The following is a 13,334-nucleotide window of genomic DNA, read 5'->3' as shown; positions in this document are numbered from 1 at the left end:
ATGTGACGATGTTTATAGAGCTGCTTTGGCGGCCTCCCTATTGTGTCGATATCTTTGTTCAGTAACAAATTGCTACTCATCGTTTTGAAAAAAAGAATGTTAGAAGTAATACATATGATGTTGTATTCATTTCACTTTTTAATAAGAAATGTTCAGTCTACCTTTTCAAAGGCGAACCAGTAATAATTGTATTTACAAATAGAGAGATGTACACTCAGAAAGTATTATATGAGGGCTCAGTCGTCATGATTAAAGCATGGCTGTTGCTGTTCATTGAAGTAGGAACTCTCATCCAGTTACTGAACATGTGAACGTTCACAATAGATATGGTATGATAATGGGGTAGGATGCACATGCAGTTACTGAGTTAAAAATTCAATGTACAACCACAGACCCGGGCCCAATTTCATAAAGCCTGTAACCACAAAAACTTGACAAGCACAGTCAAAGTATTTCTTAGCAGAAATGGTTACCAGCCAAAAGTCCTTAAAGTTCATATTGTTGTGACTGGTGCCCCACCCTATCTTGCTTAGCATAGAAATTTGCTCAACAGTATGTTCTGCCTAACAGCTTTATGATTGCTTTGCTTACCGTTAGCAAACAATCAGCTTTCTTTGCTTAAACATCCGGCAAAGAAACTCAGCGCTTGCCATTCAAGCAAAAAATCTTACGCCGAGAATTCCTCGGTAAGCAGAGCTACGAAATTGGGCCCTACTTTGATCTTGACCAACAGTGCCCCCTCTAAAGCCTAGAAAAGAGCAATTGAGCCATTGCAAAAATGAGCACTTTTAACATTACAAGTAAGACCAAAAGTACCAATATATTATTGTGACTGCCTCAAATAGTTTTGAATCAAAAAGATATAGAAAGAGTATAACAATTCAAAATATTTGTTTTTGAATAAAATAGACTAGCTTGTTGCTTTTTAAAACAATGGCAGTAAACAGACAAGTAAGTTATCATTGTTTATCCGTGACGACTTTCGGAGCATGCGCACAAGAGAATGGATGGATTTACCTGGTAAGTCTGCTGCCACCTAGCATCACCAAAAAGTCTCCCACTGTATACGGTACTTTGTCTTTCAAACGGATTGAATATGCAAGTGTTTTTACGCAATAGATTAACAAATTAATTATAAAAAGTTAAGGTGGCAATAAAAGTATTCTTGAAAACTTGTTACATCTGTAAAATTATTTTTGATCAGCATGGTTTCATCATGGTAATCGTGGAGTTAAACGCATTTGACTCAAGCTCTGGTGTTTCTGTAGAGCTAAGGTTTAAGTCCAGTCTTGACGCTTGTGTCCTTAGTTAGCTATCAACAACTGTATTTCAGTCTTTTGTTTTAATACGCGTGCAAACAATTGGGAGCAATCAGGGTTCTGTTCAAGTACATCCCTACCAGGGGTTTGTGACACCAGGTATCGATATGACGCATTGCTCATGGTAGCAAGTGTGTTAATCCTCCCGAGTCTGGAGACTTTGACTAGCCTTGAGTTCTACAACACTGATTGATAGTCAGGCTCCCTGTGATGTGTTGTTGGTCCTGAGTCTGGAGACTGAGACTAGTGGGGAGTTCTACAGCACTGATTGATAGTCAGGCTCTCTGCACTGTGTAATTGCTCCTGAGTCTGGAGACTGAGACTAGTCTTGAGGTCTACAGCACTGATTGATAGTCAGGCTCCCTGCCGTGTGTGGTTGCTCCTGAGTCTGGAGACTGAGACTAGTCTTGAGGTCTACAGCACTGATTAATAGTCAGTCTCCCCGTTCTTGAGCACTGTTCTTGAGCACAGACAGTGTTTGTTGTCCTTAGTCTCGGTACCAAACCTCTTCCTCCATCTTCATGGCCAAGCTGTATGTCTCATTGCCATCATGGTATTGATATCCCAGATTACAGATCTCAACCTCTCTATCAGCTGTTGAAGCTGTTGGTTCTTGGCACTCACTTTCTGTTGAGTTAATTCAAATAAACCCTAGTTAGATCAAATACCTGTAATGAAAACGGGTTCCAATTTCATATAGTGGACCCTATTGGTAATTTAATTCAAAATAATTGTTGGCATAAAACTTACTTAATAAAGAGCAAAGGAGAGCTGTTGATAGTATACAATTATTTGGAGTTGAACAAAGAATTGACCAGAGTGGGATTCGTACCAACGACCTCCGGAATAACGTGCCAGCGCTCTACCAAATTAGATATCTAGCCCTATATTGGCGGTGCCCCAACCGAGCTATCTAGCTAGATAGCTCAGTTGGTAGAGCGCCCGCATGTTAACCCAGAGGTCTTGGTTTGAATCCCACTCTAGTCAATTCTTTGTTCAACCCCAAAAATCATTTCAAAATTTACCCAGTCAGTTTCCCTTGTGGTTTATATTGAGTATAAAACTTTGTGAGAAACGGCTCCCTGTGAAGTAACATAGTTTTTGAGAAAGAGGTAATTCCTCAAATAAAGGATTCAACTGACGCATCCTACCAGTAAATGTGGCAAACATTGGATATGAAAATCCGCACTAGATTTGTCTACTTCTCAACCTACCTTCATGAGTTCTTGTTTTTCTTTGTTAGCAAACTGAATCCTGTCTTCAGACCCGAGACCCGAGAGATCACTCAAGCTATCTTGACCATCCTTCCAAGGAATCAACTCCTGAAAACATTGTCAAATTATAGCTAACATAAAACACAGTATCTTCATTCAGTTTCTTTGAGAATAATACAATACAAACAATACAATACAATCGATACATAAAATTATAGAGCGCTCTTACTCATCAAAAGATGTTTACTCATCGCTTAAAGGCAGTGGACACTATTGGTAATTACTCAAAATAATTATTATCATAAAACCTTTCTTGATTGCGAGTAATGGTGAGAGGTTGATAGTATACAACATTGTGAGAAACAGCTCCCTCTTAAGTGACGTAGTTTTCGAGAAAGAAGTAATTTTACACGCATTTGATTTTGAGATCTCAGATTTAGAATTTGAGGTCTTGAAATCAAGCATCTGAACGCACACAACTTCGTGTGACAAGGGAGTTTTTTTTCTCCTTTATTAATATCTCATATCTTCGATGACCAATTGAGCTCAAATTTTCACAGGTTTGTTATTTTATGCATATACACGAACTGTGCAGACTAGTCTTTGACAATTACCAATAGTGTCCAGTGTCTTTAACAAAGTCTAGAAAAACAATTAAAAATAATAAAAATACATTTAAACATGAGGTCATTGTTCATGAAGTCATTGTTATCAGAGGCTTCTTATAAGTGTCCAAGGAAGGGGAGCAGCAGATGCACTGTGGAAGATCATTCCAGAGTCAAAGAAAATGTGAAGAACATTTTTAAAGACAGTGGACACTATTGGTAATTGTCGTAGACCAGTCTTCTCACTTGCTGTATCTCAACATATGCATAAAATAACAAACCTGTGAAAATTTCAGCTCAATTGGTCAAATGAAACAAAAATCACCCTTGTCACATGAAGTTGTGTGCTTTCTGATGCTTGATTTCGAGACCTCAAATTCTAACTCTGAGGTCTCGAAATCAAATTCGTGGAAAATTACTTCCTTCTCGAAAACTATGTTCCTTCAGAGGGAGCTGTTTCTCACAAGGTTTTATAGCCGATGTGACCTATGTTTACATTCCAACCGCCGTCTGTTGACAAAACACTGTATACGTCATGTTTCGCCAGGCAAAAAGACGCGTAGTCATGGTAAGATTGCATACACTCTCTAGCTGGCTGCCAAAACACAAAGGTGTTGCCTGACGGTATGCGCGCGAATCATGTTATGGTTTTCAAGTGACGTCAGAGGTCACATCGTCTATACTACCAACCTCTCCCCATTACTTGTTACCAAGTGAGGTTTTATGCTGATAATTATTTTGAGTAATTACCAATAGTGTCCACTGCCCTTAAAGAGGAGCTCCAACGTCAAATTGAGTTTTGTGATTCACCCATTTCCAATAGATAGACACCTTTGGGGCAATGAAATACAAGTCTCTATCTTCTTGTAAATGTAAAATATCATTTGATTTTACATTTTTTTAACCAAAATTTGAAACATGATGTCATCAAACAGAAAACACAAATTAGGTATGTACATTGTGAGGAAAGACGTATGTGCCATTCATACCATGTAGCTCAAATATTCATACCATGTAGCTCAAATATTCATACCATGTAGCTCAAATATTCATACCATGTAGCTCAAATTCAATGCCGTTATTATAGAATACCATCAGAATTCAGCAATGGACAGAAAAGTATCTAAACAAATGTGTACTGAACATAGTATTTGAAATGTAACATCAACAACTACTTCATTCTCCAGAAGACGATCAGAACATACTGATCGAAACGTCGAGTTAATCCAACGGTTCTTTTCAGAACCACCCCAACTCATTTAGAGATTGTTATTACATGGTGTTACCGCAAACTTTTCTATATCAACAACTATGTTGAATTTTGACAAAAAAATGCACTTTCCTTAGTCAGTCTAAGATGTCACACGAGGAAATTTACAGGCAACCAGTTCCAGGCAATCTCCAAGAACAAAAGACATTCACATTTCAATCTTCACCTATTTTTCTTGGGAATCACAAGACAGTGTTCGTAAAATTACTTGTCCTGTAGCATGCACTGCAGTTGGTTGCCTCCAAATTGCCTGTAAAAGCCTCGTGTGACAAGGCATTTAAGCACACTACCAACTGAGATTTCTATCTCCCCAAAATGGCAGCACTCTCCCTGAGATGAAACTGTCTTGACTTACCTCTGCGTTGCTTTGGTCCATACCTCCTGACAATAAATTACATTTATCATACAATAAGCGGAGTTTCTTGAACTGACTCTGGACGTTTCGAATTAAATCTTGTAGCTTGGTTTGGTGTTGTGGATTGGTGTTCGACACACCATTTGGCAGCTGAAATAAAAAAAATAAAATCAGTATTGCTGATTGATGTAGTGCAACTTAGACTCACCCATGTGTTTTTTCAAGGCTTGTGCCCAATTTCATAAAACTGCTAAGCACAAAAATTTGCTTAGCATGAAATTTCTTCATTAATAAAAACAGGATTACCAACCAAATTTTCATTTGTTGTATATTGCTTGTTACTGGTATTCAGCTCTTGTTTTTCTCATCCTGGAGATCACGTGTAAATATGATTGGTAATCCTGTTTTTATCAAGGCAAAAATTTCATGCTTTAAGCAAATTTTTGTGCTAAGCAGGTCTATGAAATTGGGCCCTGGTGTAAAGACAGTGCAATTAATTGGGTAATTTTAGATGTTTGGATGTTGCGGGGGGACAACATTTGAACACATAGTTTGTTGTAAACCCCGTTCTACGACTCTTAGGAGGGTCAAGGGTTATGACTATAGATCCATTGCACAACGTGCAGCGCACTTGCGTCTCGTGTCCGCCATTTTGGGTGTCAAAAAGGCGCACAAAAGGATAGTACACGGACAATGCGCTTCAACCAGTTCTGCCTATTTGGGGAGTCCATTCCTTTGGTGCGCGTTTTGACACCCAAAATTGCAAATCTATTGTTAAAAGTTTCTACCTGCGTGGATTTTAAGACTACGAAGATCTCATTGGTCTTTGCTACGATGTCTTGTACAGTTTCTTGTCCCAGTCTGCAGAGTGATACACAGTTGACCTCCCGTTGACCTTGTAGTGTTGGGGTGGGGGTGTGAGTCGGATTACTAGGAGGAGTTACATTGGCTTGGGTACCAGGTGTCGCCATGGTTCCAATAAAAGCTCTGAGGAGGGGAAAAAGCAGTGACAATTTTTTTAAATTCCATATTTAAGGCAATGGACAGTGGACACTATTAAATTATATTGGTAATTTGTCAAAGACCAGTATTCTCACTTGGCAGGGGTCAAAATTGCCACCAGCCTGCTAGCCACGCGACACCAGAGTTACAGCCAGGCTGTAATGCAAAAATCAACATCACAAACATTAATGAACTGTACTGAGGGTATTGTAAAATAAAATACTTTCCGTGACCAATTTGTGCCGTGACTCAAGACGTAATGTGGGGGGTTTTTTTGCTACCAAAATCTCATCAGGGCTGCTAAAAAATCTGGGTTACTAGCCCTGCTGACTATCATGAAAATACACTAAATTTCGTCCCTAACACATAGACTCAGTAGCACTTCACACTAATGCTACAAATAGAAGCTTATTACCGGAGCTCAGAAAAAACGTACACAATTTTTACTACATACACGTGCTCCAAGTTTTATGATACCTTCCATTACACTACTAACTACAACTTTACAAGTAAATCACTACAGTAGTGGAATGATTAGCCGGGTAAGTTTGAGCCAAAGTGACGCCATTATTGTGGATGGTTGCAATTTTGTCAAAGGTAGCGCGATACTGAAATTTGGTCCGGCCACACACAAAAGAAAGGTTTTTTAAATTGATCTTGCTTCGACCACACAAACTGTGTGAGTTTCAAATTACTCCTGTAGGACTCGGAGGTCAATAAAACTCTCTTCTTTCAAAATCCTTTTGAAAAAGGGCAAAAGTTCACCTCATTTTTTCACACATGAAAAAGATTCTTAGCATGGTCACCGGTGCAACTCTGCGAGCGCAGCCAGTTTTGAACTTTTTTGATAAATAAACCGGGTCACGGTTTTCAACTAATACCGCCCTCCCCGCCCTCTCTTGAGAAGTTCAGAAAGATTGTAGTACTAGTAGTGCCGTTTGTGACTCTGATGATTTGTTTGAGCAATTCCATTCCAATCGATTGGCAGACTTTATGTGTATTCAGTTCCTGTAATTCGTGAAGAGCATGGCGCCATCACTTTATCACTCATTTTTACAACCAAAAAAAAGGAATATCTCATTGAGGTAAAATAAGGAAAAGTTTCCGTATGGCGCCACCACTTTTTCATTCGATATGAAATAATATAGTATCTAATTTACCTCAATGACATATAAATATCCCTTTTTATATAAATGAGTGAAAAAGTGGTGGCGCCATACGGAAAGTTATCCGCCGGACGAAACCGAAATAGTTCTAACTAGGAGTATGTTAGCCCAGGTTTGACTCCTCCGTTGCAGGCAACGCGACGGCGGCACCACGGCACTGACTGACGGGCTATCGTCCCCGTTACGGGGAGACGATAGCCGGACGAAACCGAAATAGTTCTAGGAGTAGGACTAATACAATTACAATCCTTAGCTTAGAAATAAACCGTTTCCAGTCAGTGTTTTCTAACAAAAATCGACGTTATAATCACATAAAATGTAGCAAATATAAAACGTTATTATTACCTGCAATTTTGTCACTAACAACAGCCGCAGAAATGGCCTTTTTGTGAGGCTACGAGATACAAAAGCGTGAGCGAAATCTTGTCAAAGCTGTTAGGGATAGCGCCCTCCAGTGGCGATGGATTACTGAAAGACTATGGCCCTTTTCGAAACCACGGCTTCGGCTTGGGATTCGGCTTGAGGCTCCGTTCTCTCGTCAGAAACCCTGGGCGAGTATAAGCACGCGCAAAATAAAATTGTAAAAACAACCGCCAGGCAAAGCTAGCCCGAGCCGAATCCAAAGCCAAATCCAGTCGATTCGAAAATGGCCATACTATGGTGGCCCTGAAGCGACATTGCACATCGCAAATGTCTTTGCAAATAATTTGCGATGTCGCAAAATATCTTTGTAAATATCTTTGCAAATATTTGGAATGTCGCAAATATCTTTTCAAATTTGCAAAGATGTTTGCGACATCGCAAATAATTATTTGCAAAGATATTTGCAAAGATATTTGCGACATCGCAAATATCTGCAAAGATATTTGCAAAGATGTTTGCGACATCACAAATATTTGCAAAGATATTTGCGATGGCGATGTCCCTTCAGGGCCACCATACCATTTGCAAAGATATTTGCGACATCGCAAATATCTGCAAAGATGTTTGCGACATCACAAATATTTGCAAAGATATTTGCGATGTGCGATGTCCCTTCAGGGCCACCATACCATACCGTACCTCATCCACTGATCTCTATTTCCTCAGGGTTTACAAGACAGGGCCAAAATAAAGTAGCTATAATTATTTATAAGCAAATAAACGTCATGCTTACAAGGGAATACCAGAATATGGTTACCAACCAAACTAAAATGTCAAAAACACAATTTGTGTCTGGTATCCTGCTCATCATTCTGCTTAGCAGACAACTGTTAATTCTCCCCGGTTTCGGCTTTTGATTTGGCTTCAGAGGTTCGTGCATTCGCAAAGCACTGGAGGCTGCTTTATTATTGCCAAAACAACTGGGAGCCCCAAGCCAGCCTGAGCCCAAGCCAAAGCCATTGTTTTTTTTAAAGGATCATTATTCACGAGCCTCAAAGTGTGACGTCAGATGTTCAGGCTATCTAGCTCAGCACAAACAAACTCGACTTCATACTCAGTACTTTCCCGAGTCCTGTGAAAAATACAGGCATGTTACTGTGGTGGGATTTGAAGCTATTATATCGTTGCGGTGCCCGCTGCCAAAACATAGGATTCGAACTGCATCTAGCTTCCGGGCAACCTCGGTAGTCTAGTTGGTAAGACACTGCTCTGGAATTACAGGGTCATAGGTTCTATTCCCACCCCCAGGACTCTGGAAAGTATTGAGCGCACCCTCTGCTCAACAGTTATGATAGGGCATGGACCGAGTCACAAGGCATGTGTAGTTATCCCCCTCCTAGCTAGACCTCCACTTGGAACATTCGGCCGCCGTCGTAATTAATATTATTTCCAAAACTTGAGAAACTTCCTACATACCTCTCTGCAAATAGCGTAGGACCATCAGTGGTGTTATCCAAATTACCAAGTTGGAAGTCATCAAAACCCCCAGTCCACACTTTTGAGAAAAAATACTGAAACTTTATCTCTCTACTAATGGCTTTACCCCCTGGATACACTAGGCGGGCCTTCAACAAGGGTTGACATAATTAATATCTTGATCTGCCAGTGCTGCTGTCCCTCGCTCAGAACCATGGCCCTTCACCTCCTTGTATACTAATTATAATAAACCCCTAAATATTATGTATTTGCCCTCCCCAAAAAAACTAAAAATAAAATAAAAACAAATAAATAAATAAATTAATAACGCCAGAGAGTGGCCTTTAGCCAGGATCAATCCCCGTCCATTTGCACCTTTCACCTAGCATCATAGGGTGCGTTCGTTTAGCTTCCCCGGGTCGACCCCGGTGTGTGGCGGGTTTTTTTCCAGAACGAACGTGTGCAGATAATAACCCACGTTCGTCCTGGAAATAAAAACCGCCATACACCGGGGTCGACACAGGGAAGCTAAACGAACGCACCCAGTATATGCAGACGACTGGAAGTTCAGGTTCACCTCGGACCAATCAAAGCACACAGAATGCAAACGTCACTTATCGTTTATCCAATGAAATTACTGTATCAAATGAAATCGCTGGTTCTAAAAAATAAGTACATGTTATTATCCTTAAACAGGGGACCAGTCTACATGAACTCCCTTAAAAAAAAAGGCCCACTTAAATCCATGCCTCGTTATGCTCAAAGTTTCACGGACAACATTTCCGCGACCGTAGAACGTTAAAATCCTTCCGCGAACCGTGGTGAAAGTAGTGCACCTTTGGTGTGTAAACATTCGAAAACAAAAGACAGACACAATCAAATTTTTCCGAGTTATTTTATTTGGGGTACTTTTGAAGAAAAAATATTCACGTTTATTAAAAATGTATTTTTGTTTAGATTTTTCAACAAGTAAGCGCCTCGCGTAGGAATATAATCACAGGTAAGCGGTCCGAAAAGGCAATTTTGTTGTTTTTCACTTGGTGTAATTAACACATGTAGAACGGAATGTAACAACCTTGCGACTCCATCGTATTTCGCTGTCCTAATTTACGGCAATTTTCACATTTTTGCCAAATTTTTTATCAAACCATGGAAGAAGTGGACGCCATAAATGATATAGACCAAATGTAAACCATTTGAAGCTGGAACTGGACGAATAAAAAGGCTGAATTTCGGAAGTGAAAATGCTGCATCATTTCACACTTTTTCGTCGCACGTGTGCCGCCCGCCAACCAGCGGCTTTCTGTTCTCCAGTTCTTCGAGAAGTTGAGACCGTACAGCTACGAGCGTATAGTCACTATTGCTAGACGGCGATTGTGGTGCTGAAACTTGCTAGTGCAACAGTTTTTGTGCAACAAGAGAGACAGTTTTACTCCTAGAAGAATGAAGAAGACGGTCAGGCCTGACCAGGAGGGGGTGAGTCGGTTCTTTTTAGAACCACCAGTACTGAGTAGGGCAAACAACTCTCATGAACATAGAGATATTGTTTCAATGTTTTTTTTTTACTGCAAGTCTTTGGGAATAAACAAAATGTTCAGCTGTGTGTTGAAAACCTTATTTTATTTTGTCAAAACGCTGGTAAAATGTTGTATTAATATTATGTGTACACAGATTCACCAGCAAATTCCTCTCGAACTTTACTTTTCATTCATGCTCATGAGGGTAAAATGAACATAAAACAAATGCTCGTTAAATAAATTGTTATTGCAAATGGCTGTTTTCTCAAAAATAATAGCACCAAACGAAAGTTCTTTGTGACGATGAAAATGATTGATACATACATGTACTCATTATTTTGCATGAATTCATAGTACATCTAACTGCCAATTAAAACTTATCTTGTATCTTGTATCAAAATAGGAGGTTCGAACAAAAACTGTAACAGATAGTAAAAATAATAAAAAAGGATAATATTTCTTTTACATGCATGACAGGGTATATTTTAAACCTCATTAATTTTCTAAAGTGTCTTGTGAAGTTAATTTGTTAATGCCTTTCATGACAATGATGTATATTTTGCACAATGTGTGTATCCATCTGCTTGATATAACTTTGGCCAAAATGTTAGAATAAAAAAGAAATGGGTTCAACGTACTTAATTCAAAAAAAGGTTGTAGTTGGAGCCATATAGCCCGAATTGGAATGTGATATCCTTGCTCAGCTATTGTTGAACTCGCAGTACACACACCTGTTCACACACGAACTGACCAATGAGGCGAAAGGTCGTGATAGCTTCCAGCAAACGTAACAACTTCACTCGGAACTGATGTCATTCATTGCGTCAACAAAAGAAATAGTATTACAATTTTCAAAGGAGATGCGATAAAGAAGAAAACTACATTGATCGTCAATGCACCTAACAGGATTATAGGTTCTATTGATGAATTGCGTAACTTTAAATGGCTTCGCGAGAAAGCTGACTTTTAGAACAACTCAGTTCGTTGTACGCAATGCGATGCAAAGGCAAAACTCAACACCAACATTACTGACCCAAACAATCCACCACACGAACATTAAATTATACACACCAAATAAATAAAAGATAAATGCTCCTAAGGGAAGTTTTAACAACTGAAAAAGTAAGTCCTTTTAAAAAAATGGAGAAAGTAGTAATATGAAGGAAACAAGCGAACGGGTGCTTAGCCCAATTATATTTTTTCTTATAACTCAAGTTCCAAGTAGTATAGAGTGAATGATTGAGACAACAATTTGATGAATATGTGGCCTCCTGGAGAGGGAATGAATGTTTGCTAAATGAGTGGATACACGAAGAAATAAAACGACATAACACAAATTGCTTGAAGAAGTAGAGTTATGAAGTAAATAAAAGTATTGCATTCTTAGCCTTACAGTTTGTAATAGAGTGAATGATTGAGATAACAATTGGATGAGCGAACCTCCTGGAGAGGGAATAGATGTTTGCTATTAATGAGTAGATACAGAAATTGCTATAAAATAAAATAGCAGAACAAACATTACTTAAGTAAGTAGAGTTATGAAGTAAGTTAAATTAAACCAAATTAAGCTTATAGTATTTTAGTCTATATGCACAAGAAAAACACAGTTTTTTCGCCTCATACTGCACTATAAATGTTCAAGACATTCAGAGTCTTGCTTTGAAATCTTGTCCACCTCTTTTTCTTATTTTGATGTCCATCACTCAAGTTCACACAGTCTTCCGTGGATTCATAAAACCACATTTTGTCTCGGCTCTGGGATCATTAACGCAGATCACGTCTCATTCACCATCACATAAGAAAATCATTCTTTGTGAATCATGTATTCATCTGAATGTGATCCCGATGTGAGGTAATTGAGTGTTTTCGTGACACAATGTTGATATTTTCAACAGTGGAGTTGTATTGAATTTGTCAAGAGATTAACTGGTGTTTGTAAACCTTGGTGGTCTGCTATTGATGTCTTGAGGTCATGAAGATTCAGATGGAATTTTCTCTCTCTGCACTCTTCTTGTGTTGGTTCTTACATTGAAATTTCTCATGTACTTGTTTGCCCTCATCTATTCTCTTGTTTAAAGAAACTTTGGTGGTCTGCCAATGATGTCTTGAGGTCATGAAGACCCAGTTGTAATTTTCTATGTCTGCTCTTTTTCTTAATCAACATAACACTCTTCTTGGGTTGGTTCTTACATAGAAATTCCTCATGTATTTACCACCATCTATTTTCTTGTTTGAAGAAACTTTGGTGGTCTTGTGGTCATGAAGACCCAGTTGTCATTTTCTCTGTCTGCTCTTTGTCTTAATCAACATAACATTGTTCTTATTTTGATTGTTACAATTTACATTTCTTCATGTAAATGGTTGCACCAATTTTCAGTAACGCCTATATTTTATCTTTTAAAGTCCCCCATGAATAAAGGTAAGTTAACACATGAATCTGATTTAAATAAAAAGCAATTTTCGTCCTAATAGGTTTGTTAATCTGGTGGGGTTACATTTTTGAGAAAGTATTCATGGTACAAGTTTAAGTAAGTTGCAAGTAAAACAATTCCTTAATTGTAATTGTAATTAAGAGCAATTCAATCTAAGGTGGTTTTTACTCTGTGACACTCCAAGACAGCTTTTTACGGCTGTCCTTCGCACCTGTGGCAAATCCTCCTCACAGCCCCCCCCCCCCCTTCAAACACTTCTTATTTCCTCATCTCAGAGAATCTCTCTGCCTATAATCCTCAATCACTTTTTCTGAGACACACTCCCCATCCCAGGACATTTTTTTTGTCAGGGATAAGGTAAGTGCCTGAAAAATGTTTACAGTGTGTCGGAAATATTTACAACTTCTTATGTCTTAAGTGGTTAAGATTGTTGTAAGCAGTTAATAAGGTACTTGTGTTTTGCTGAGCATGATAATTAAGTAAGTATAGGCTATGGTGCAAACTATTGTATATTAGTTTGGGGGTACCACTTTACTATTGTTCCATTCATAGAGACAGATTTCGGGCTGTCATGTCAGCTTGGAAATCCATACTTCTTATAATATTTAATTTCAT

At 38.8% G+C, this 13,334-nt stretch overlaps 1 protein-coding gene across 1 annotated transcript; it reads right to left on the bottom strand.

Moving 5' to 3' along the window:
* Positions 1 to 115: 115 nt before the first annotated feature.
* LOC117301145 (mediator of RNA polymerase II transcription subunit 30-like) lies at positions 116 to 7,363 on the bottom strand. The gene is made up of 5 exons (XM_033785040.1): positions 7,277 to 7,363; positions 5,552 to 5,750; positions 4,764 to 4,913; positions 2,534 to 2,641; positions 116 to 1,946 (listed from the first exon to the last, which is right to left on the bottom strand). Exons 2-5 carry the CDS (start codon positions 5,732 to 5,734, stop codon positions 1,839 to 1,841), a joined length of 549 nt encoding a protein of 182 aa, XP_033640931.1. The 5' UTR covers positions 5,735 to 5,750; positions 7,277 to 7,363; the 3' UTR covers positions 116 to 1,838.
* Between the last annotated feature and the right edge of the window lie 5,971 nt (positions 7,364 to 13,334).

The sequence above is a fragment of the Asterias rubens genome, chromosome 16 (genome assembly GCF_902459465.1).
Source record: "Asterias rubens chromosome 16, eAstRub1.3, whole genome shotgun sequence".
NCBI lineage: Eukaryota > Metazoa > Echinodermata > Asteroidea > Forcipulatida > Asteriidae > Asterias > Asterias rubens.
Note: the sequence above shows the minus strand (reverse complement) of the source record. Positions and strands in the feature narration are given on the sequence as shown.

What these genes read in the sequence shown, in the direction of transcription:
- LOC117301145 (XM_033785040.1), bottom strand. Translation starts at nt 5,734, where the DNA reads ATGGCGACACCTGGTACCCAAGCCAATGTAACTCCTCCTAGTAATCCG. An exon ending in TAGTCTTAAAATCCACGCAG is followed by an intron (nt 4,914 to 5,551) that starts GTAGAAACTTTT and finishes TTTTTATTTCAG; the next exon opens with CTGCCAAATGGTGTGTCGAA. An exon ending in TGGACCAAAGCAACGCAGAG is followed by an intron (nt 2,642 to 4,763) that starts GTAAGTCAAGAC and finishes CAATGTTTTCAG; the next exon opens with GAGTTGATTCCTTGGAAGGA.